The following is a 26,225-nucleotide window of genomic DNA, read 5'->3' as shown; positions in this document are numbered from 1 at the left end:
GGAGGACTCTAGTGTCAAGGGTCTTTGTCATGGTCTTGGTATTCGTCAATTGAAGGTTCTATAAGAAGAATTTCGTTTGGGTTTTCCTCTCAATGAGTGAGAGGTTTTGGCCTTGGCTGACCAACCTATATACTGTGGCTCTTGTGTCTTTATTGTTCATGATTTGGTAATTGTTTTGATGAAAAGAACATAATAATAACTAAAGAAAAGAAGATCGTAACCAAGAAGCAAAAAGACTATCACAAGCAATTATCATAAGTAGAGAAATCACCTAACTATTGATGCCCTAGATTTCTCAACATGATATTGGAGCTAAGGTGCTAAAATCGAGGAGGGCCATCTAATCAAGGAGACACACAAGGATCGAGTTTCAAGAGAGGGATAAAAGTGAGACAAAGAATACCAAAGCGAAAGTTCAAGATCTACATCATATTCTATATAAAAAAAAAGATCTACTTCAGCAAGAGTCTTGGAATCATCATCAAGGAAGAAGCAAAAAAACCCTAGAAGCATTTCCGAGATCATCACTCATCCATCATCTAAGGAGTGGAAGCTTTTTCAAATACTAAGGAAGGCCAGATCGAAGAACATTGTCATCATCTTCAAAAGGATTTGTGAAGTAAGCTCTCTCTCATTAAAGCAAAGGTTTACCCTTTGAAGAACTCCATCAAAGTGATCTCTCTCTCAAAGAGATCAAGGATTACTCTTGTAGAAAAGAATCTATCAAGAAGTAGTCTTCTACTATCTATATCACTATCAAGATTAAGGAGGAAGCAAGTGAAGAAAGAAACATCTACTCAAGTAAGTATATGATTTCATCTGAATCTATCAAAATATCTTTTTGCAAGGAGAGCAACAAATTAGTTGGGGCTTCAAATTTTCTTGCATGGAAGAAAAGAACAGACCTAAACCTTATTGAGAATGAAGTCATGGATCACATCAAGGGGTCAATAACTCAACCTCCCAAAGAAGATACTCAAGCACTTGCTAAATACATGAAAGGGGAAGTGAGGGCCCAAAGGATTCTCATAGAATCCATCAAGGACTCTCTCATCCCATATGTATCAAAATTAGACACTTCAAAAGATATATATGACAAATTGGTAGAGTTGTTTTTTGTAAGTATTGCAGGAGAAAGGCAAGAGCTCTACAAATTGAAGATCTCAAAGGAAGAGGGAATAGCCTCATATTTCACGAGGATTTCAGAAATAAGAGATCAACTTCAAGATCTGGGTGAAATAATGTCTGACAAAGAAATGGCCAATGTAGTATTAAATGCACTACAGGAGGAATGGGGCAATTTCACTTCAAGTATTAAGGGGAAGAAAGAAGCCACCCCTTTCCAAGATCTATGGTCATTGTGCAAAATAAAAAAAACCGGACTAAAGGCAAAAATTGATCTAGGATCAAATGAGCAAAATCAAGCATATGCTGCTATGACAAAAAGAAAGGGAAAGTTTGGTAAATTTGGTCCTCAAAGAAAAAGAAGAACATGGCTAAGGTGCAGTGCTATGGATGTCAAGAATATGGGCACTATAAAAGAGATTGTCCTAAACTTAAAAGGGACAATAACAAGAGAAACAAGGAAGAAGCCCATATTATGAAGAACCTGAGACGAACAAGCCTAAGGAGGAGGAAGTGAGAGATCTCTACTATGACTGAGAGAATCTCCTTTAGTACTTTTCTGTTGTATAAATTATAGAAAGGAAGCATTGTAAATAAGATAGGATGAATCATATTAGAATACGACATTATGATAGAAGCATTAGAAGAGCTCGTGACATTGTCAACATGAAGGATGTCTGGAACAAAATCTATGGCAGTCAACTATGTAGGATATAGCTCTTGGAAACCTCATTAAAAGCTCAAGTGATACTTATGGAAAAAGGAAGAAGTCATCTAGGACAAGGCTCATCATACATCAGTCAAAAGGTAACATCTGCAGGATAGGATATGCAAGATCCTCAAGATTCTCTGACAGAATCTTCATTGAAAGGTTCACCAATCATGAGGGGAAGCAAGTGTTTCATCAAGAATTCCAAACTTGTGAAATTCATGGGATGATGGTATGATGACATAATAGTGAAGCAGATCTAGGGGATGAAGTTCCTTCATTCAAAGAAAGCTATTGCAGGAAGTTTGGATTATCCAAAGAAAGGATGAGGTATGTATGCTTACATTTGATATTATGGAAGTCATGTCACATGGTTGCAGATATCATGAACTAATGCTCTATCTTAAGAGCATGATTAAAAGAAAGGATCTCCTCCCTTAATAGGATGCAGGAATGTATATGTCAAATATTTACTAGATGAAATCAACATAATATGTCCTCATTTGAAGTATGAGGTGGTTAACTACAATTGAGTAACTCTGATTTGAAGCTCCTGGGAATGAAATATGTGAAGAAAGGAAGGAAGAGATCATGGAATACACAACAATGGTAAAGGTAGCCAACAACCGAAAGACCAAGAAGATTTGACTATGATATCTCCCAAAAAGATATGAAGACTCTGATGGAATTCTGGAAAAGATAGAGACCCTTGACAATGCATATCTTTAGGAGATGTGTCAACATGTATGCAGGATGTTGATGCCTATAGGAAGATGTCATGATGAAAAGACCATCACAAAGGTAGTTGTGATTTAAGTGTTCATCTCTCATTTTTGAACAAGTATCTAGATGGGCTTATGTAGGATTGCCAAAGGAAGAACTGTGGATGTCTTCCCCGAGGATCATGTAGAAGGATGTAAGATCCTTCAAAGAAGATCGTATGAAGAAGGAAACATGACATGAACCAAGGCCAGATGTAGACTGATGGATCGCTTTCTGATGAAAGGGATGATGACATGACTGACTCATGGATGGTCTGTGCTTTATGAACAAGTCCCAAAAGATGAAGACTCCATATCGAAGAGGGAATTCATGACATCGAAGGAAGGATTTCTTCAAGAAGCTGGTTGTCCTATCATTTCCACCTGAGGAGTTGCTGTAGGTCCCTAATTAAGAGGAAGTCTGGAGAAAAGTTTCTTACTTGGAAGAAGCTTGGAAATTCCTAAGCCAAGAGGGAGCTTAGGTACATTCCTTCTGTAGGAATCAGTACATTCCTTTATTGGAATAGATATGTCCTCCCTAATTGAGAGGGCAAGATAGACACATCATTCTGGTCTTCACCTTGGAAGACAGAATGGAGGATTGGGTAATCATTTGGCATCTGATTCTCTTTGAGGATGAGATATGGCATCCAAGATAAGAGTAGTCGTAGAGGATCGATATTCTTTGAGGACTGGGAACCCAAGATAAGAATAGTCCTGATGGAACACACCTTGAGAACCTGGGTGGGGTATGTTCCGGGAGAGATAATGATGAGAGTGTCTATAAATCATTGGTCTCACTAACATTGAGCTCAGATCTTGTGGAGAGATAAAGTTGTTAGTCAAGGCCTTGCTATGTGACAATGCTGGTTGATATTGTTATCACTAAGGGAAAACCCTGGCAGTGGTAAAAAGCCTATGGTAAACTCAAACCTCTTTTAGGTTGAAAGCTGGCCCTTCAACCCGGAGAGGGATCTCTCCGCAAAACTTAACTACCCTATGGTCAGTGTACAATAAGGTTTTCTGCAATTGAGTTCAGATGGCTAGATTTAGATCTATGGATGAAATTGGTTGGGTGGTTTCAAAACATACCATTGGGCATGGAGTCCAGTTCTCAAACAAATGAAATTACATATCCAATGAGCACACTGTACAAAGCATGAAAGCAATAAGTCCTTTCACTGTTCAAGAAATTGGAAGAAAGAGGAACATGAAAGAAACAGAGTTTATAAATGACTGAAAGAACAAATACTAATGGTTGATAATACAAGAGAGGAGAATAAATGAAATCCAATCTTAGAAACTAACATTCTTAGACATGAAAGAGGATTTGCATAACAAAGAAGTACTGACAGGGAGATGCAACACATGCGTTTCCTACAAACCGCTCATTAAAAACTATAAATATATTCAAGATTGCTCAAATATATCAAACTGCAAATATGTTTTTCAATAAATTTCCAACCCTTCTTCATTCTTGATAAACTGTTATATAAGACTTACATAATTGTTTGCACAATAGTAGTCACCATATTAATTACAATAATTTGAGATATCTGAAATATCTTTCAAGTTCATGCATGTAAAATATAAAACTGAAAAAATATTCTACCTTTCCTAGAATAACTATTGGAGAATATGCTGATGTTTAGGTAAAGCAAAATATCTCGTTGAACTGTCTCCCTTGGAAATAAAACAAGTCCCTAAATGATAGCTCAACATCCTAGCTGGAAAAATAGGTCCCTCTGCAAATCAAGTCCAAAACTCCTCCAAAACCCCTCCAAAACCGCTTTTCTGTTCATCTTGCTTTTCTTCGATTTTGTTGGAAAAAACGCTAATACTGTAGTTGTTAGCTTTACTGGTTTTCTGTTTGCAACTTTCGCTGACAAGCTAACTATCAGCATTTTCGTTTTTGCCTGTTTTCAAAATCGCTGACAACGGAGATGTTAGCACTCCTTGTTCGCTCCAAAATTGCTGACAGGCAGACTGTCGACCTTTTCCCCATATTGTTTTTCCATTAACCGGCACACAGATAGTTTCACCCCAAAATAGTTGATAGGTAGATTGCTGGCCTTATTAAAAATGCTGACAACGGGAATGTCAACTCTCCCGACTATTACGCTGTATGCAAAAGCTATAAGGCTGACTGTCAGTGATAAAGTGAAAACTCTGTTTCATAAGATAGATAGGAAAAAAATCTAAGTTTAATACCCAAGCATCCTAGCTGAGGGTACTAGCAGCCTTGAGCAATACATCTATCTTCTCTAATCCCTGCTTTTTACTCTGCCTTGTTTGCATGGTTCCCTTTTCACAGTTTCTCTACTTTGGCTCTTCCTATAACTTGTAGCCTTCTTCTTCCTATTAATAATAAGGTCCTTCAGTGGCATGTTGTCCACGTCAATCACCTCCTTAGCCAACTCTGGGTTATTTATGAGTTTGATCTTGTATCTTAACTGGTTAGTTGGCTTGTTATGTCTATTGCCACACTTCGATACCTTAGGCAGTGGCTCCTCATCTTTACCTTCCACCTTTGTTTCTTTGCCCTTAGGGTCCTCTGTTTTCATTGTGTCTGTAGGGGAAGTTTTGAAGGGTGGAGTTGCAGCATGGGAAGAGTTAACATCAACTGGTGGGTTCACAGGGGATACAAGTTCTGGTTTATGAAGCCGGGCACTTTTCCTCTGGTAAACCTTAGGGATCTTCAGACCAGATGAGGTAGATGGAACTCCTAGGTTTTCTTGGCTGGGAGGGGGTTCAATAGGAGCTTGAATTTTTGCTTTCTTCCCCTTTTTGGCAGTTTGTGGTTTGCCTCTTCTTCTCTTAATGGGTTGAGGTTGAAAACCTCCCCAGAAAATGAAATGACTCCAAGTTCTTCCTATCTTGGCCAGCTGGTTCTCTATTATCAATTTTATTAGGGCTTTGTGGTATATAAAATGAGAGGAAGGATTAGTACGGGCCCTGAACCTAGCTGCCATATGTTTAAGGCTCTCTAATAGATAAAAACATGGATTGATCCTAATCTGACCAGCAAGATGAGCGAGAAAGTAAAAATGGTAAAGGTTCACTCGATTATACCGACCTTCACATGAAAAATATTGTTGACAGAGGCATAGGGGGACGTGCCATTGATCCTGTAACCATTCCTTTCGAACTCCAGCCCTCTAATTTTTCCCTCTGAATTATTCTAGGGGACATTAATCCCTGCCATAATGTGACTGTGAAAGATTTTGTCACCATTCACTAGTAAGGCCGTGGCCTCAACAATGGTTTTCTCTGTAACTGCGAAGGACAAACCTCCCACCTCCACATGGTTCCCATCGAACCCCTGTGCAAAAGACTGAGCCACAAGGTCGTGGTAGTCAGAACAACGGTGGAAGAATTCGCTCCATCCTGCCTGCTAAAACAACTGGAGAATCTCGGGGTAAATATATAGCAAATCCGGTGCCTTGGGCTCAGACCGGTTCAATTTACCTCCTTTCCCCATTTTGCTACGTGGTATTCCTGATATTTCATCTTGAAACTCTGTAAACAAAAACCACTCCCAATGCCAAGTGTAAAGGCTCCTGAACTAACATAAACCAACTGCTTACGGGACAAGCCGAGGTAACTTAGCTTATGGTCGAGGTAAAACATGTGGTAAGTGAATAATCATGACATTCCATGTTATTATTACGAATAAAATTCGTATCATATGATAAGATTGTGTTAAATGACCTTTCACTAATTACAATGGATGAAAAATGATTAACCCGGTACTTTACCCTTTCGAAAACAATGGAGACACATTTAATCGAAAACACTGACGCTGACGTGGTCAACACAGTCATCATTTTTTAAATTTGAAAACTGGTTTTGGCACAGACAATTGGCATGTCAACGAAAATGAAAAATGCTACTACCCTTGTTGTCAGCGAATTCCTTTGCAAGACCATACCAGATTTTCAAAAACGCTGATAGCCCCACTATTAGAAATTTTCCCTATTTGTTACAATTAAAATGCTGACACTGCAACTGTCAGCATTTTCTAAAAATTTAAAAAATGAAGTTTATTGTTATAACAACTGGCTCCACGGGGATGTTGTCGATCAATGATGGCAACAAGAAATCCCCATAGACCAGTTGCCTCATCCATTACAAACACTAGCTTAAAACAAAACTAGCTCAAAAATAAGGACTTCATCTTTTTAAGAGATGATTTTACAGACTTTGAACTTGAAAAAATATAACTATTCCTAGAAAATTTTTATTTTTCTGATGAATATCCGCAGAACCTCAAGGCCTTCGCTTTGGGCTTCAAGTCCTTTAGAATATTCATCCACACCTACAAGATATTTTTCAAAATATATGGATATGTACAATGAAACTTGAAAACCATTATGTGTTTAGGAGATATAATGCTTCAGGAAACATCCATTGACTGGACCTCCTGGCAAAAATTCTCCTTGCGGACCTTCTAAGATGAAACTGTTTTTACCCCAGAAACTGCAATTCTATATGGCCCTTTCCAAATGTTCTCAAACTTCATGTGTTTACCTTTATCGTCAATGCGGGCATCCCATTTTAAAACCAAGTCTTGGCATTTGAAGTCATCCTCTTCAATTTTTCTGTAAAAAACTTTCTTAATCTGATCTTGTACTTCCTGAGATTTTTCATACACCCTTTCTCTGGTTTCTTGCACTTCAATTAGCTAATTTATCCTTCTTTGTAGCTGATTTGGTTCTTCTCCCAAATTTGTAGAAATATTTCATAACAGGCATTCCAATTGAAACAGGAAACAATGCGTCAACACCATACACCAATTGGAAAGGAGAAGTGTTGATTGACCTTTTAGTACTAACTCTATTTTCCCATAAGGCAAACTTCAGTTTTGTGTGCCAAGCCTTTTTATTATCTTCTAACAACTTTTTAATAATTCTGACCAAACTCTTGTTGGAGGAATTTGCAAGTCCATTACCTTGAGGGTAATAGGTTGTGGAATGGCTGAGCGTGATATGGTAGTCTTCACAAAATTTTACTAGCCTCTTAGACTTAAAACACTATGCATTATCAATAATTGTTCTCTTTGGGCAACCAAATCTAGAAATAATATTTTCTAAGAATTGAATAACCACAAGATTAGTAGCTTGCCTGCTCGGAAGTCCGTCAATCCACTTTGTGAAGTAATCTGTCCCTGTCAAGATCCATCTATGCTGTGCTGATGATGCCGGATGAATTTCACCTATGAATTCAAGGCCCCACTGCTGGAAAGGTGCCTCCACAGAGATAGGTTTCAAAGGTAAAGACATTAGTTTTGACTTACCCTCAAACAACTGACATTTTTGACAAGCTGCTACTTCTTTTCTAATATCAGAAAATAAAGTAGGCTAGTAAAAACCAACTCTTAAGATTTTATCTGTTGTGGCCTTCCAGTAATGATGTCCCCCACATGCTCCTTCATGAAACTCTTTACTCATTTTCTTAGCTTCGTCTTCTAGTAGGCAGTTCAACAAAATACCCTGAGGATCTTTCCAATATAGATAACCATTCAAAAGACAATACTTAACAGATTTCAATCTCAAAAATCTTGCCCGTGTCTTATCTATTCCTGGTGGTACTTGTAAATTCTGTAGAATGTAAACAACTTCAGCATACCATGGACATTGTCTAAAACAATCTTCAGCTTTAACCACTGATTCTTCACCTGGCAGATCTGATAATTCAAAAACAGAATTTATACCAACAACATCAAGATTTAATTCAGTCATTAGTCTAGCCAGACCCTATCCTTTAATCAACTTGGTAGGTTTAATTTCCAAGTCAAACTCCAATATTTTAGCGATTCATGTCCCTTTTCTACCATCATTGTTTGGCTGTACTAAAATACTCTTTATTGTAGCATCTGGCACATACGCAGTCAGAGAATGCACAATAAAAACTCTAAAATCTTTTAGTGCTTTGATCAATGCATATGCCTGTTTGTTTAGAATATTGTACTTTAGTTCAACATCCCTCAGTGCCTTGCTGAAAAAGGAGCTGGGTTGTTCTTGACCTGCCTTGTTTTTTCTGAAGCAACACGCCAGAGATAGTGTGCTCGGAGGCGAAAGAGAAAATCATAAAATCTTTTGAAAAGTTTGGACTAATGAGTAAAGGTGCTTGGCCTAAGGCTCTCTTGATATAATTAAAAGAATTCTTTACTTGCTCAGTGCAGTTAATTTCACTCCCTTTCTTAAGCATTCCTGTTATTACTTTTAAAATTTCTGCAAAATTCAAAATAAAACGCTGGAGAAAGTTCACTTTACCTAAGAAAGATTGCCTTCCTTCTTGTTTCTTGGCTGCTCAATTTTTTGAATTGTTGTCACTCTGTTGGGGTCTATCTTGATGTCGTCCTTTGATACTATGTGTCCCAACAACTTGCCTTCTCTCATGGTGAAATGGGACTTCTTTGGATTTAGAGAAACTCCAAATTTCCTGCACTTGCTAAAAACTGTCCTCAGATGCTTCAAGTGGGCAGATTCAGATTTTGAGAAAACAGTGATGTCATCTAGATAAATTACCACAAACTTATCTCTTTCGTCAACAAAGGTGATGTCCATTGCGCGCTGAAAAGTAGCTCTTCATTCATGAGTCTGAATGGCATCTTAGAATACATGAACGTACCCCACGGTGTGGTGAAGGCAGTCTTCTCTTAATCTTTTGGGTCAACTAGGATCTGATTGTATCCTGAAAACCCATCCAGCATGGAAATCCTTTCTGCACCAACCACCTTCTGAAGAATGTGATCCATTTTCAGCAAAGGATAATTATCCTTCAGTGAGACTTTATTTAAATTTTTGAAATCCACACACAGGCGAATTTCCCACTTTTCTTCCTTACTGGCACCAAGTTCACTACCCAAATGGAAAATTTGACTGGAATGATAATTTTTGCAGCCAACAACCTCTTTATTTCTTTCTCAACCAGTGGCAGTAGCTTCATATTGATCCTTCTTGGCTTTTGTTTAAATGGGTTTTCATCCTCCTTAAGTGGTATAGTATGCTGGATGATGGACTGATCATAAATCTTCAAATCTTCGTACCTCCAAGCGAATATATCAACAAATTCCTTCAATAATTCTGCATACTGTGTTTTCTATAGTATGCTGGATGATGGACTGATCATAAATCTTCAAATCTTCGTACCTCCAAGCGAATATATCAGCAAATTCCTTCAATAATTCTGCATACTGTGTTTTCTGCTCAGTTTTCAAAGTGTTGGAAACTTTGACTACTTTTGGGTCACTTCAGTCCCCAAATTATAATCCTCCATCTCACCATCACTCAGCAAAATTCTTGGCTTTACTGCTACATCATTAGAATCAAACAATCTTTCTAAAGGTACCAAGCCTCTAGGAATCAAATTATTACTTAGCTGAATAATTTCCTGTCCTGCTACAACATTCAAAAATACTGTTGTTTCAGAATTTTTATCTATAGTTTCATCTTCATGCTTTTCTATTGGGGTATTGAGAAATTCATCTGTTCTTTCCAGAAACCTTTTGATTTGTTGATCGTCTTCAATCACCTGCCAATGCTTTGTATTATCCGGAATTGAAGGCCAATGTCTCACATTTATCTCATACTTTTCATTTGGACAAATTGGAATTTTGAATAAATTGGCATTTGTTGCTAAGGAATCTGCAATTCCATTTTCCTCTCTTGATACCAGTGAGATCTCATGTTCGGAAAAGAAGTTAGAAAATAAATCCCAAACTTCGCTTCTGTAGGCTCTCATTCTTGGATGTTTAGTTTGATAGGTACCTTTGACTTGGTTCACAATAAGCTCTGCATACCCAAAAATGTGAATTTTCTGCGCCTTTTGCTAGTTTTCCACGAGGATGCGTCCCCCAGGGTGGGGGATGTGCCTCGATGCTCCGGGGACGGGGAAACTCCTGGGGAAACATTTCCCCCACAGCCCCTTTTTGGGGAAACTCGGGGAAGCTCCTGGGGGACATTTTTCTGGCAATGAAACACGACTCCTTTGCATGGGGGACGATGGGATGTAGGGGGGACGTCGGGGGATGCATATGCATCCTCCCATTTTTTTGTCTAATAATTTTTATAAAACATAAAAAAAATACAAATTAAATATATGAAAAAAATGAAAAAATGAAACAATATTAATTTTTTTTTTAAATAAATAAATAAATAAATGAAATTATATTAAAATTTGAAACATAAAAAATAAAAAAAAAACAATAACAAAAAAAAAAAAACTTGAAGTATATTAAAACTTAAGGCTTGGTATTTATTAATATTATTTAGTACTTTGTGAGAAATTTACTAATATTTTTTGCTCAGTGCTTTCTATGTTTACTTTTAGTTTAGTATTCTATGGCTATTTTAGACTTCAACATAATGTCAATGTCATTGTCATATGATGAATTTACTTTTTATCGTTTTTGAAAATTTGATGTGCATTGCATAATTTCAATTGTCAAATGATGAATTTATTAATTTAATTTAGATGTACCTTGCATCATGCCAAATGATGAATTTAGAAGGAACATTGCATAATGTCAAATGATGGATTCAATTTAGTAATTTACTTTTAGATTTACAATGTAGAAATGTCAAATGATAATTCATAAATGATAATAGTCTAATAAGTAATGATTATCATATTTAGTCTTTAGATGTACATTTCATAATTATCAAGATTTTATTTATTGACATATTTTTGAGATTTTTTGTTTTTTGTTTTTTGTTTTTTTTTGTTAATTAAATTTTTAATAATTTATAATTTTCATGATTGATGTTCTCCGTTTCCCCGAAAATTCCCTAAAATTTGGGGTTGCTTATATACGCCCCCCTTGTGTGTATCCCCGCTCCTGTGTTTCCCCGTCCTGAAAATTCAGTGGAACATTTTCTTTTTCTCTCTTAATAGATTTAACCCAATGATGAGAGCTTCATATTCTGCTACATTATTTGTACAATCAAAATGAAGCTTAAATGAATGTAATTGACTTGTGCAATCCGATGGAACAATCCACACTCCTGCTCCAAAACCTTTCTCACACATGGATCCATCAAAATGTAATTTCCAGACCTCATCTGAAAATTTATGAACCCGTTCTTGCTGAATATCAGTTTCATTTGTTGTTGATGTTTCCCCCTCAAAACAACAATCGTTAAAAAAGATTTGTGGTCCCAACTCTGTGTCTACTGCATAGATTGGGTGATTATCCGGTTGGGTTCTGTTGCTCACCATATAGGCCATTTGAACCTCTCGGTATAATCTTTTCATTTCACCAAACAATGGTATAGAACCATAAGTCATGTCCATCTGTAAAGTTCCTCCCAATCTTGCTGCCCAAGATCGGGATAACAACATGTCAAATCTAGCAGGGATGTCTGCGACTACTATATCCATCAAGACACTTTTAGCGGGAATCTGAGCTAAGCTGACAACTAAATCCTTAATTAGCTCTAAGAATTTTACCTTTCTGGAATCAAAAGAGAACAAATATTTTTAGGGTTTGGTAATTTGGAGTCCTAGATGGTCCATGACTGACTTAGGCATGAGGTTATGTGAAGCTCCAGTGTCTAACATGACGTTGTGAAGAATCATATCATGCACATTTAGACTTACATAAAATGGGGGCATGTCATCATTTGCACTTGTGACCTGTGGGCCAAACACAAATTTGAGAGCATCATCATCTGGGTTCAAAGAATCTTGTGAAATTATGTTGAATTGATCAATTTTTGAATTTTTAATAATAGTAGAAATTCTTTTCCTATATTGTTCATTTCTTAAAAGTTCAGCAAAAGGAATGGACACTTTCAACTTACTGATTTCAGACTCCAGATTAAAAGCTGACTGTAATTTTTCTGCATCTTTGGTCTCCTTTCTTGCTTCTTTCAGATTGTCCTTCTTTGGCTCCTTTGGCTTCTTCAATATCTCTTTTCTAGGTTCAGCTGATGCCTTTTGTGGCAGAGCTTTGATAGGAACATTCTGGTTTCTGAGGTTGTACTGTCTTTGAAAATCTGCCACCGCATTATTGTACCTCTACTGATAAACAACTGAATCACAAAGATGAACGCTGTCCTTCTCTACTGAACATCCAACAGAAATGTCATGTTCTTATTTGGTGGCAAAGACTTGGGTTTCCTTGTCATCGAAACACCCAATCTGATGATCTTCTTCATCAATAGTATCCTCATCTACAAATGATTTTGGAAAAGGAGGTTGAACAACGAGTTGTTGTTCTTCAGGAGCTTTCTGCTCTCTAGGACGGTTTTGAGCAGCCTGGGGTCTCTTGAAATTCAGATTTCGGACTTGAGGTTGATTCTCACCTCGGGGAGGAGTCAGCGTATCCACTAGTTTCTCCATAGTTTTCAGCATCACATCAAATTTCAAGTCAGGGGATGAGGATGACTCTTCTTTGAAACCTACTCTTCTTTCAACCTTCATTTTTGCCTTCTTTGCCAATAAATTGACCTCCACTCCAATTGCATTACTTTGCATTTGCTCCAAAGTAGCAGGATTTCATTCGCGGAGCTGATAAGCCAACTCGGCATCAAAGCAGATAGGATAATGTAATAAAGCCAAACTAGGAGGGGGTTTGATTTCAGCCGGAATAGAATTATAAGTCTTATTAAATCTAATTGTGAATTCTTGTACAGATTCCCTGGGTTTCTTTTAAGTGCATTATACTCGGGTAAAATCTACGATGGGTTTTTCTTCACTTCCCATCTGGCAAGAAACAACTGTTCAAACTGCTGGAAGTTATTAATACTAGCTGCAAATAAAGATCTGAACCATTTCTTTACCTCACCTGACAGACTTTGTGCAAAAAGTCCAAGTCTGACGTCCTCATGGTCAAATTCTTATAGATCTATGAAATCGTTGAGTTTGTCTACATGCTGCTGAGCTGTATAATACCTAGTATCGTCAAATTGAATAAGACGCTATCCATAATTTTGTCGGAGGTCATGGATCTGACCTCCAAGATCCAAAGGTGCATATCGGGCAGCCATAGGCCTACGATGTGAAATTATACTAACAACAGGAGTAAGGACAACAAAAGTTACAGGTACTGAGATTGATGGAATGGCAGTTGATGGAATAGGCTTTTGAAAACCTCCAAAGGACAGTTGAGTAGTTGGGGTAAACAAAGATGGGATGAAATAAGAATAAGTTGGAGATTTAGCAACAACTTCTTGAAGTTCTTGGACTTTTTGTTCCAATTTCTGAAAGTGAGCCCAAATCTCAAAATCTTGGGGTAAAAGCTCTAGTTCTGGGATAGAGGGCCCAGGGGTAAAGGTCTTAAGATTTGTTGGATCTAGAACGGTCTTTGACAAATTACTCTCGGACTTAGATTTGAGTAAGTTACTTTCAAATTTAACTTCTAGCACTAAGTCTTCAAAAGTTTCAAGCTTTGCAGATAAAGAGAAAGATCTTTCTAAATCAATCGTACTTGTTTCCTTGGAGTCTTTTTCCTGAACAACTTTTCTGTGCTTGACAAAATTTGAGGTGGATTTGGATTTGGGTTCCTCCGAGTATGAACGTAGTATGAGCCAGAACTCCGTCAATAAGAACCCTTCAGATCATAGTGTGGAGTCGCCAGAGCAAACATTTTGTAGCCAAACTGATATACAAATCTCTGTTTTCCCTTAGAGATCTGATCTACAACAATAAAATAGTTAGGGGAAAAATATGCTTCTCGTTCCCCGATAACGATGCCAAAATGTTATCACCTAGGGAAAACCTTGGCTGCGGGAAAAAACGTATGGTAACCTCGAATCTCTTTTAGGTTGAAAGCTAGCCCTTCAACCCGGAGAGGGATCTATCCGTAAAACTCAACTACCTTACAGTCACTGTAGTAGAAGGTTTTCTGCAATTGAGTTCAGATGGCCAGATTTATATTTATGGATGAAATTGGTTGGGTGGTTTCAAAACATACCAGTCGGCATGAAGTCCAATTCTTAAAGAAATGAAATTACATATCCAATGAGCAAGTTGTACAAAGCATGAAAGCAACAAGTCCTTTGACTGTTCAAGAAATTGGAAGAAAGAGGAACAGGAAAGAAACAAAGTTTATAAATCACTGAAACAACAAATACTAATGGCTGATAATACAAGAGAGGAGCATAAATGAAATCCAATATTAGAAACTAACATTCTCAGACATGAAAGAGGATTTGCATAACAAGGAAGTATTGACAGGGGGATGCAACACATGAGTTTCCTATAAACCTATCATTAAAAACTGTAAATATATTCAAGATTGCTCAAATATATTAGACTACAGTTATGTTTTTCAATTAATTTCCAACCCTTCTTCATTCTTGATAAACTATTATATAAGACTTACATAATTGTTTGCACAATAGTAGTCACCATATTAATTACAATAATATGAGATATCTGAAATATCTTTCAAGTTCATGCATGTAAAATATAAAACTCAAAAAATATTCTGTCTTTCCTAGAATAACTATAGGACAATATGTTGATGTTTAGGTAAAGCAAATTATCTTGTTGAACTGTCTCCCTTGGAAATATAATAGGTCCCTAAATTTTAGCTCAACATCCTAGTTGGAAAAACAAGTCCCTTTGCAAATCAGGGCCAAAACTTCTCCATAGCCGCTTTTCTGTTCATCTTTCTTTTCTTCGATTCTGCTGGAAAAAACGTTGACACTGTAGATGTCAGCCTTACTGGTTTTCTGTTTGCAACTTTCGCTAACAGGCTAACTGTCAACATTTTTGTTTTCGCCTGTTTTCAAAATCGCTGACAGCGGAGATGTCAGCGCTCCTTGTTCACTCCAAAATTGCTGACAAGAAGACAATAAGCCTTTTCCCCGTATCGTTTTTCCATCAACCGACACGCATAGTTTCACCCCAAAATCGCTGATAAGCAGACTGTTGGCCTTATAAAAAATGCTGACAATAGGAATATCAGCTCTCTCGACTATTACGCTGTATGCAAAAGCTATAAGGCCGACTATTAGCGATAAAGTGAAAACTCTGTTTGAGCATCCTAGCTGAGAGTACTAGCAGCCTTGAGCAATACATCTACCTTCTTTAATCTTTGCTTTTTACTCTGCCTTGTCTCCATGGGTGCCTTTTTCATAGTTTCTCTACTTTGATTCTTCCTAGAACCTGTAGCCTTCTTCTTCCTGTTAATAATAAGGTCCTTCAGTGGCATGTTGTCCACGTCAATCACCTCCTTAGCCAACTCGGGGTTATTTTTGAGTTTGATATTGTATCTTAACTGGTTAGTTGCCTGGTATGTCTATTTCCACGCTTGGATACCTTAGGCAGTGGCTCCTCCTCTTTACCTTCCACCTCTAGTTCTTTGCCCTTAGGGTCCTCTGTTTTAGCTGTGTTTGTAGGGGAAGCTTTGAAGGTTGGAGTTGTAGCATGGGAAGAGTCAACATCAATTGTTGGGTTCACAAGGGATACAAGTTTTGGTGTATGAAGCCGGGAACTTTTCCTCTGGTAAACCTTAGGGATCTTCGGACCAGATGAGGTAGATGGAACTCCTAGGTTTTCTTAGCTGGGAGAGGGTTCAATAGGAGCTTGACTTTTTCTTTTTTCCCCTTTTTGGCAGTTTGTGGTTTGCCTCTTCTTCTCTTAATGGGTTGAGGTTGAAAACCTCCCTAGAAAATGAAATGACTCCAAGTTCTTCCTATCTTGGCCAGCTGGTTCTCTATTATCAATTTTATCAGGGCTTTGTGGTATATAAAATGAGAGGAAGGATTAGTACGAGCCCTGAACCTAGCTGCCATATGTTTAAGGCTCTCTAACAGATAAAAACATGGATTGATGCTAATCTGACCAACAAGATGAGCGAGCAAGTAAAAATCGTAAAGGTTCACTTGATTGTACCGACCTTCACATGAAAAATATTGCTGATAGAGGCGTAAGGGGACGTGCCATTGATCCTGTAGCCACTCCTTTTGAACTCCAATCCTCCAATTTGGCCTCTAAATTCTTCTAGGGGACATTAATCCCTGCCATAATGTGACTGTGAAATATTTTCTCACCATCCGCTGGTAAGGCCGTGGCCTCAACAATGGTTTGCTCTGTAACTGTGAAGGACAAACCTCCCACATCCACACGGTTCCCATCGAACCCCTGCGTAAAAGACTGAGCCACAAGGTCGTGGTAGTCAGAACAATGGTGGAAGAATTCGCTCCATCTTACCTGCGGAAACAACTGGAGAATCTCGAGGTAAATATCCAGTGAATTCGGCGCCTTGGGCTCGGACCGGTTCAATTTATGTCCTTTCCCCATTTTGTTGCGTGGCATTCCTGGGATTTGATCCTGAAACTCTGTAAACAAAAACCGCTCCCAATGCCAAGTGTAAAGGCTCCCGAACTAACATCAACCAATTGCTTACGGGACAAGCCGAGGTAACTTAACTTACGGTTGAGGTAAAACAGGTGGCAAGTGAATAATCATGCCATTTCAGGTTATGATTACGAATAAAATTTGTATCATATGATAAGATTGTGTTAAATGACCTTTCATTGATTACAACGGATGAAAAATGATTAACCTAGTACTTTACCCTTTCGAAAACGATGGAGACACGTTTAGTCGAAAACGTTGACGCTGACGTGGTCAGCACAGTCATCATTTTTTAAATTTGAAAACTATTTTTTGCACTGACAATTGACCTGTTAGCCAAAATGAAAAAATGATGCTACCCTTGTTGTCAGCAAGTTCCTTCTCAAGCCCATACCAAATTTCCAAAAACGCTGATAGCCCCGATATCATAAATTTTCCTTGTTTATTACAATTAAAATGCTGACACTACAACTGTCAGCGTTTTCTAAATAATTTAAAAAACGAAGTTTATTGTGATAACAGATGTGATGCTAAACAAATGGGTTACCAATCCAATTCTTCTTATGAGAAATTCTTCAGATTGAGAATGACCAAGTACCATTATGAATACCTCCATAGTTAAGAGGGAGTGTTGAAAAGTGTAACTAGGTTCGGTCTTCATACTGACAAGTATAATTGTGATTTTTTTATGTAATTGATGTAAAGAAGAAAAATAAAATGATTGTATGCTTGACTCATGGGTTTCATGAGCAAGAGATTTTATTTTTAGTTAAGGCTCCCATTGAGAGCCCTTAGGGTTATTGTCATCTAGTCATAAAAGTCTAAAGAGTCATTGTCATGTAATGAAGGCATGTGACACATTGGAAAGAGTCATATTTGTCTTTGTAAGTAACCCTCCAAGACCTTGTCACTAGCCCTCACTCAAGTCGGCCTACAATGGAAGATTTATTCTAGAAAGGTGAAGTCAGCCTATTTCAAAGATCATGTCGGCGTAAAGGACGTGGACAAACAAGTATATATAGCAGTGCTTGGCCTCATTTGAATGCAATCAATTTTGGTGAAGCAAATCTCTCAAATAAGTGCGCAAATCATACTGGAAGAAGCCTCTACATTAGCAAAGCAAGAAGGAAGGTTAGCGAAAATCATTGTGGATTGTTTTGGGCTAGTTTACCCTCTCACATGCGAAGGTAGAGAGAATATAGAGAAAGCTCCAAAACTGAACTGACAAAAGGTTAAACTGACAAAAGCTGTGAAGTGATCCTCAAAAGCTTTTTTATTAATGAGGCCTCTAATTTCTTCAATTTCCCTTATTTTTCCTTCATTTTCTCCTCACATGCAACCTGTGACCTTTGACCTTCTTTTTCTCCTAATTTCCTTTATTTTTCATAAATAAATGCCAAATAATGTCTCTTACCTTTTCAAATGCCTTTGCCAATTTCCCCTTAGCCATAATAAGCCAAATGACCACCCACTAGGATGTTTTGCCCAACATTCAACTTGGAATACGTGTCCCATGACCTTGGTCTTATTTTGCCTTTATTAACTTTATTACATGAATTTTTAACCCGGGGTTATTACACTCTTGGTGGCATTTATGCTTGAGATAATTCTAGTCTAAGTCGGTAATGCATGAAATGAATTTTATTAGACTCAACAACTAAATATAACACTTTTCACTTTTTCCTAAAGTGAATTACAAAATAGAGGTACTTTTCAAAATATCTTGAACTACTTCTAGCATGTTCACACTGAATTTATGTATAAGTCCCTATCTGAGCTATATTTCTCAATATTGGATGACTTGGACTCCTTAATCACCCTAAGAAGATCTTTATCAAGCATGTCATAAAACCCTAGAAAAAGCTCCATAGGTCATCCATCTAGGCTTGGACTCTTATCTTTTTGAAAGGAATGTAAAACATCATATATCTCTTGTTTAGACACAATCTCCATCAGACTTTCATTATCCTCATTTGTGACAAAATTTGGAAATAGTGTAGCCATCCTTACATCTTCTGTAATCCTTACTTTCAATATCAACCCCAAATATTACTATGTCATCAAACCTTGTAAGCCTAAGAACCATCTTCTCTTGATATTTTTCAAATGGAGTTTACTTTTTTCCTGTGATTTAGATAGTGATGAAAGTACTTGGTATTTTCATCACCCTTCTCTAATTAGAGGGCTCTATTTTTCATTCTCCAAAATGCCTCTTTTACATCTAGCAAAGCCTTTCTCCTTTTCTCAAGATCTTTTACCTTTAATCTATGTTTCTCAGAAACAAAGCCTACCAAATCCCTGTAAGTATAATTTTCTAACTCTGATTCAATTTCAAATAACTCCTCACTTTTAATTCTTTTTCATGTGCCCTTTTTGTTGATGCCTGTTTAAGGTTCTTAAGGTTTAATTCAAATTGTAGAGTGGCTAGTTCTCTGAGCCTCCTATTGAAAGGAACCCAATGACTTTTGATAAGCCTTACATAATCTTTATACTCTAGCGATTTGGGATTGAATTTAATAGGCATGGGATGTTTTTCCTCCAATTTTTTCAATTCCAAGGAAATAGGATAATGGTTGGAGTCTTTCTTAGAGCCCACCCACTGTCTAAATCTCACCTCTTGATTCATCATCGCTTCAGCATTTTCTAATTTCTACTGATAAAGTCATAGTTGAATTGCTTAATATGCAATTTTGTTTTCAAAATGATGTTCAACAATACTTATAAGTTTGCTTTATATGTGTCATTCTACTATAGTTTAGATTACCGTCGAAGAGTATCTAGAAATAGATGGTCTAAAAGTATTATTCATGAAACAAATAAACTATTGGTTTTTATAATAACATAGACAAATATTTGTGTGAGAGAGAATGTAATACAGATGGCATATTATTGAATGATATTCCAAGTTACTTATGTAGTGCCTTATAAACTTGACCACTTATAGTTATTGAATTATCTACTTTTAATTACTCGCTAACCACTAGAATTTTTAATGCTATATATGTTAGATTTTTACCTTGTCTAGTTTGACAATCTACTCCATAGTACCAAGATGCACTCAGGTAGCAAATAGAGTAACAACTTTGTACAATAACAGTGAGGGTGCATTTGTTGCAGGTCCATACAACATCAATTTACCTTGGTCATGTGCACAACAGAGTGTGAGGGAGGTGCAATTATGTAGGAAAGGAGAGGGCACACACATTTTTTAGAATGCATGAGGCAATCTTCGTATATTTCCAGTGTTGCCACATTTAGTTAAGTTCTTAGTTCAATTTAGTTTTAGAACAAATGCATAAAATCTTCGTAGACAAGGCATAGATCCCTAGGGTGCCTAAAGGCACTTTCATGGGTAAGTTGTAGTCAAGGTATAGGGTGTGTTACCTCCCAAACTTGCACTCAAAGTGGTAAAGCCCTGAAGCACGGGTGCAACCTTAGGAGAGCTCAGGAAGATTGCCCACTGTCCAGTGTCACCACAACAACCCTTCCTCTCTTCAGGTTGGCTCTCCTTTGACACAAAGGAAAATCCCTATGTAAAATGTGTAGCAAACAATGATAGCATTAAAGTTTGATGAAGTTAAACCTGTTGATTAGTAGTAAGTTAGTGTAATGATTCAACTTTCTGAAGTATTTTTGTAATTTGAATTCAGGGTATAATGATTGTTGTCGTGAGTTCTATGTGTGTCGATAACAGAATGGCATTCTATGTTGTATGACTTGAAAATTTATGTGCAGCTCTTATCACTGGAGTGACCATTGGTTTGGCAAATCCAGTGCCTGGTTGCCTTGCCCAGAAATATTCATTGTCAAATTGGAGCACTTTTGGAATTTTTCTGGTCTCAGGTAAAAATTATTTTCTCATTGGATTAAAAGTCCAGATTTGCATTTTTCTAATTACTTTAAAGGCCATTTTAGGAAATGTTAATGTTGATGAATTTGTGCAAGGTCTCACACTGCGAAGTGGGGAGATGACTGCAGCTATTGAAGCTTGGCCAGCGGGAGCATTTGGTTTGGTGCGGTTTTAGTTTCTTGCTACTCTTTTTTAATTGTTGATCTAGATTGTCTATATCACCTTGAACTAACTATAGTTCTGAGTGACAATATCGATCCTTACTTTGAAAGAAGCCTCTCAAAAGGTGATATTCTGAAGCATTTCAGAAGGCCGGTTTTTCTGTTGGATGAGTATTGAAATTAATTGGTGACTTTAGTATGACAAATGCATGCTCAATGGGCGACCAAGAAGTAAAGTATTGTTGTGATGGACCCAAATTCTGGTGATAAATGCTTTTATCACTTCATGGCATACTTGATTTCTTCTGAGGCTACTTAGAATATCAATAAATTATGAGGTTTTCAACATATTTAGCCATTTGAAAGTGATAAAAAGGTGTGCTAATATATTTATTTTTGGAAACCTAATAAAATTTTGAGGTCTAGTTTAAACTTTAAATTATGCAGGCATTTAAAAATGATTGAAGTATGTACTAAAGATGAAAGAGAATTAGCTTTAGAATTCTGCAGTTTTGTAATTTAGGAGACTGGGTCTTCCTGAGATCCTGGTCCTCTTTCAATTTGACGTGGGATATTTTTTATAGACATACAAATAGAAGAATGTTACTATGCATGTGATTGCAGACTTATTTTTCCCTCCAACTAAAAAACAATGGAAAACTTGTACACTGCATTATCAATCATTTCTCTCTTTAATAAGTTAGAAAGGGTAAAGCAATTGCTATGATATGTTAAGCTTGATAAGCTGTGATATGTGAAGCAATTACTTGCGTGCTTTACCAGTTTGTGTATTCAAAAAGCAATAGACATTGTTATTAGAATAATCCTATTTAGTATATAAGTATTTAATGCTCATTCTTTTTGCTGTTGCTAATGTTTATTCTTTTAGCAGTTTCTTAGATGAAACTGATTGTTTCCATTATCTAAATAGAAACTTGATGTTTCTATTTTCTGTAAATATCTCTGTATTATTATTGAGCTTGTGCTTGCTCATTGATTAATTAATTTCATTGAAATCTACATGCGTGTTTCACACTGTTTTAATTGTTCTATTCGTATGAGGGCTTGTATATTTCAGATAGACTAATAGGTTTGTGCTTTGGAAAATCAATTCTAAAAGACTCCATCACGTTTAATCTGCTCAAAAGAGTAGTAGAGAAATGTTAAAATTTGGGTGAAGCTAGCAGACATAGACAAGATTGGGATATCTATTTGAGTGAATGGAAACCAACAACTGTAGGCCTCGAAGAATTACCGCCCAAACACTTAGTATTGCTTATTGATGTTGATCAGATCTTTGAATGCTGTACTAAGCACTTAGAGTACTTCACGTTTATGTTACTGGTCTATTGTCTTCTGACTTTTGTTGGGCTGTTTTTCGTTGTCAACATTGCAAATGTCATATAACTTGCTAGTATTCACATTTTATGTGTAATTGTGTTGGTTTCGTTTTCTAGAAATTCTAGTTGTTATGAGTTGGCTTTGTTGTAAATGTTCATTTAGTCATTAGTGTTGACATTTCTTATCATTTACCAGGCTGAATTTTCATCATCTTTTGATAGATCATTGCCACTCTCTGTTATGAAGTATCAATCTCCATTCAAAAACATTGTGGCAAGGCATTTGCAAGTGTTTCTTCTGAATGATTTTGTGTTAAGCATGCGTATAACTTGTTCCTTTTCAAGTTTATTCTCGTATATTATGGAGTCAAATATTGTCATGTACCCAATAATTAATTTTGTTAAGTAAAATCTTCATTTTTGCAATTTTGGCGTTAAAAAGTATTTTGGCAAATAAAACCTAGGAAAAGTGGGTTGAGGAGCCACTCACTTATTTTTGGTGAAATAAACATTAGAGAAAAGGAAATAATTGTTGGTTAAGTGGAATGCGGGGACCACCAAAAGGAAAAATTCGACCCCCTTGAGAAATTCGCACTAGGAGAAGGAAAGAGAAAGGAAGGGAGTTCGAACTTGTGGAGAGAGGGGACCACCCAAGGAGAAAGGGACCAACATATATAAATAGCACATGGGGGCTCCATTTTTGCATCTTTTGCTCATTATTTTATGAAGATCAACTCTCTCTCTTGGAAGTTGTTAAGTGCAAGAGGAGCAGAGCTCTTTAGCTCAAGAGTTTCAAGTGAACTCACCCTCATTTCGGAGAACTTTGAGTGTCTCCCTAGTGGGGCTTGGGGGAATCTGTTTCAAGATTTCCATTGGAGTTTACTATAGAGCATTCACTTAGAAAATTCGAAATTCTTGGGCACAAAAGATAAACCCCAGAGATTATTTGGAGCAACTTCTTTATACTGTAGGTTTCAGGATTTTGCAAGAGATTTTCCACTGGTCGGAGGAGGAGTTTTGCACCACTTTTTAGAGTTGATTCAATATCTTTTAGCTGGGCTGGATTTTCTCTTCAGGAGCCTGCGCAAGGGTTGGAGGACTGAAATTTTGTGGGTGTTTGGAGTTGGTGATTGTTGGGAGTTTTCAGTTGGGAAAGATTGCTATTTTCTGGAGGACATTTGTGCACAAATTTCTTAGCCATTCGCAGGAGAGATTTATCATTTCTCAGCAGTTTCTCTTTGGTTGGGTGCAAAACTGTGCAACTGGGGAATTTGCACTAATTTGGGCATTTCGGGTCAGTTGTAATTAGCCCAAAAGATTTTTGGGTTTTGTTGGATTGGGTGTGAGGAATCTCTAGCTAATTTTTCAGAATTTTTGGAGTGGATTTGAGGACCAAAATCATAGATTGCCTCCAGCAGCAGCAACAACAACAACAAAAATTTCTGGGCAGTGCGAATAGCCAGATTAAGCCACCTCAGTTGGGGATTTCACTTATTTTTCACCTGGGTGTTGCATGCTTGCATTAGCAAGCCCAGGTTCTATCATTCCACTCCATTGTACTCAGTTCCAATGTTGATAATATTGCCGATATTTGAAAATATCGGATATTTTCATCAAAATGATATATTGCCCAGTAAATATTGCAATATTTTCCATTTTGAAAATATCACGATATTTCAAAATATAGGCTAAATATCGTGATATTTTGAAAATATTGGCTAAATATCACCATATTTTGAAAATCTCGGCTAAATATCATTATTGCTTTATATGTTTAAAAATTGGTTTTTTATGTTTGTTGATATTTTCCAATATTTTGCTAATATTGCCGATAAGATGTTTTCAAGACCCTCACCAATATTTTGCCGATACCGATATTTTCAATGCTGGTTCCAGTTTTGAATTTTAATAAAATATTAAAATGGCTTAGATTTATGGCTCCTATTCTATGGTTCACTGATTTGTACTTGCATGTGTGAATTTGTGCTTGCATGTTGAAATTCTTTGCTGTAGTTTAGTGTATGTATTTGATATTCACTGTATTTCCTAGTTAGGAGAATTACAATGGTATCAGCGCATGTTGTGGGAGGAAATAGCAAGTGATGCCACCTAGATACCAAGGAGTCATGTTCCACAGAGCTAGAGGAAGAGGCCGTGGTAGGGAAGACAAGCCTGATCATTTCTTAGACACAAAACTTGAGCACATGGGGGACCAAGGGGGAAACGAGCAGCATAGACATAATGAACGAGATCTGTTGCTAGAAGAATTGGTGAGGTCATATCAACAGATGATGGAGAGTATGCGACGGATAATGGGTCTACAATTGCAGAATATGCAGGGGGGGCCTCAAGGAGGGGCCAATGAGGGAGAAGGAGGGTCCCGGACAGGGGAAACCAACCGCTGAGTACTCACGCTTATGGCCAGACTATCAGACACACCATGCCTCACTTCCTAGAGGAACCAGAGCAAAAGAGAGATCTTGATGCATTTGCTGAGTTGTTGAGGTCTTTCACTGATGGTGTTGATGAGAATGAGGCATTGGATCCTAGAGTTAGAAGGATTCTCACTTTTGTAGACCACTGCCATCTGAAGAAGCATAGGTTTAGAGCAGGAACTTCTTCCAGGGGAGGATAACAGCATCAGAATTGGGATAATCAGAAGTTGGCAAGGAAGGTGACATTGCCCAGCTTTGATGGATCATCCAGGAGCTCAGCAAGAGCATGGATTCAGAAACTAGATATATACCTCCACCTGAATCCCATGAGGGAGACAGATGTAATCAGATTTGCCATGTCTAGTATGTACGATACTTGCCAAATATCAAGTGCACCAATATATCACATGCATCAAAAATCAAACTTACTTTCATATGCATGCATGAAGGTCATACCTGAGGGTGTAATGACCCTTCTCTAATTATAAAGGAGCACAAGAATATTAGCATGCATACGAGACATGCATATGATAGCTACGTATGCATGCATCACATGTACTGCACTAGTATGCATACTAACTAACTATGGAAAATGTCCAAGTATAGGGTAATGAATTAATTATTGAAGTACTATGTAAATACCTAACTCACCAGAATATAATGAATATATATTGTGGGGTACTTGTTATGTATACCACGATCATAATATATAACTAGTACATTTCAAAAAAAAAAATACAAAGGATTATACAAAAGAATTATAATATATATATATATATATATATATAATCAACTAAAAAGGAACTAACTATATATGTTCATAAGGACGAATAACATACGCATTTCCATAATCAAAACCCAAACAATATCAATAATTAATAATATAAATTTATAAGATCTGAATTAAGTTAATAAACTTTAAAAAAGAGGTATAATTTAATAAATAGTACTAAATATCTCTTTAAGATATGAATTACTTAACTAGTTGTCACTTGAACTAAATATTAAGTGATGACTGTCAACTCTTAACACATAAAAGTGTATGACCGCCTCTTTAGACACTTCGGGATGCTAGGTGACCAATAAAGGGCAAGAAACCATACTATAATGCTGAGATGGTGGAGGGTTGGGAGGCGGTGGTGTTTTGGAATATAAGGAGAACGCAAAAGGCATAGGAGGGGGAGGTTTTTGTTTTGTCATTCCGATAAAAGAAAGATAGAGAAAGAAATACCAAGACAGTCATAGACAAAGAGGAGGCTTGAGCAATTTTCTTGGAGCTTTGGGCACGGGGGTCAGAAGACCTCTATTTCAAGGTCTTTTGGATATGGGAACCTGATAGTGGATCCCATATAGGTTGGGTGGAAACGGTCTGATTTGTAGCAGATTGGGTGTAACAATAGCGATAGCCAGAATCGACCCCAAACGAAATTTCCAAGTAAGTATCTGCATTTAATTTTTAGTATTAGTTAAATTTCTAGTTAATTATAACATTAGGCATTAAATTTGGTAAAATTAGCTTTAAAATTTGCTG

The 26,225-nt window shown here is 37.0% G+C and overlaps 1 protein-coding gene across 5 annotated transcripts in view; it reads left to right on the top strand.

Moving 5' to 3' along the window:
• LOC149219613 (Sodium Bile acid symporter family) overlaps positions 1–26,225 on the top strand; it is a 524,785-nt gene that overhangs the window by 12,316 nt on the left and 486,244 nt on the right. For all 5 annotated transcript variants that reach the window (XR_016249246.1, XM_089384430.1, XM_089384427.1 and 2 more), the window contains exons 3-4: positions 20,644–20,751; positions 20,854–20,921. Coding sequence is in view for 4 of the 5 variants with exons in the window: in XM_089384430.1 (XP_089240556.1) it covers positions 20,644–20,751; positions 20,854–20,921 (176 nt within the window). In the remaining variant the exon portion in view is untranslated. The remainder of the gene's footprint in view (positions 1–20,643; positions 20,752–20,853; positions 20,922–26,225) is intronic.

The sequence above is a fragment of the Pinus tabuliformis genome, chromosome Q (assembly GCF_031772625.1).
Source record: "Pinus tabuliformis cultivar Carrire ecotype Pingquan chromosome Q, CPIR1, whole genome shotgun sequence".
Lineage (NCBI taxonomy): Eukaryota > Viridiplantae > Streptophyta > Pinopsida > Pinales > Pinaceae > Pinus > Pinus tabuliformis.
This window is presented reverse-complemented; position numbering and strand designations above follow the sequence as displayed.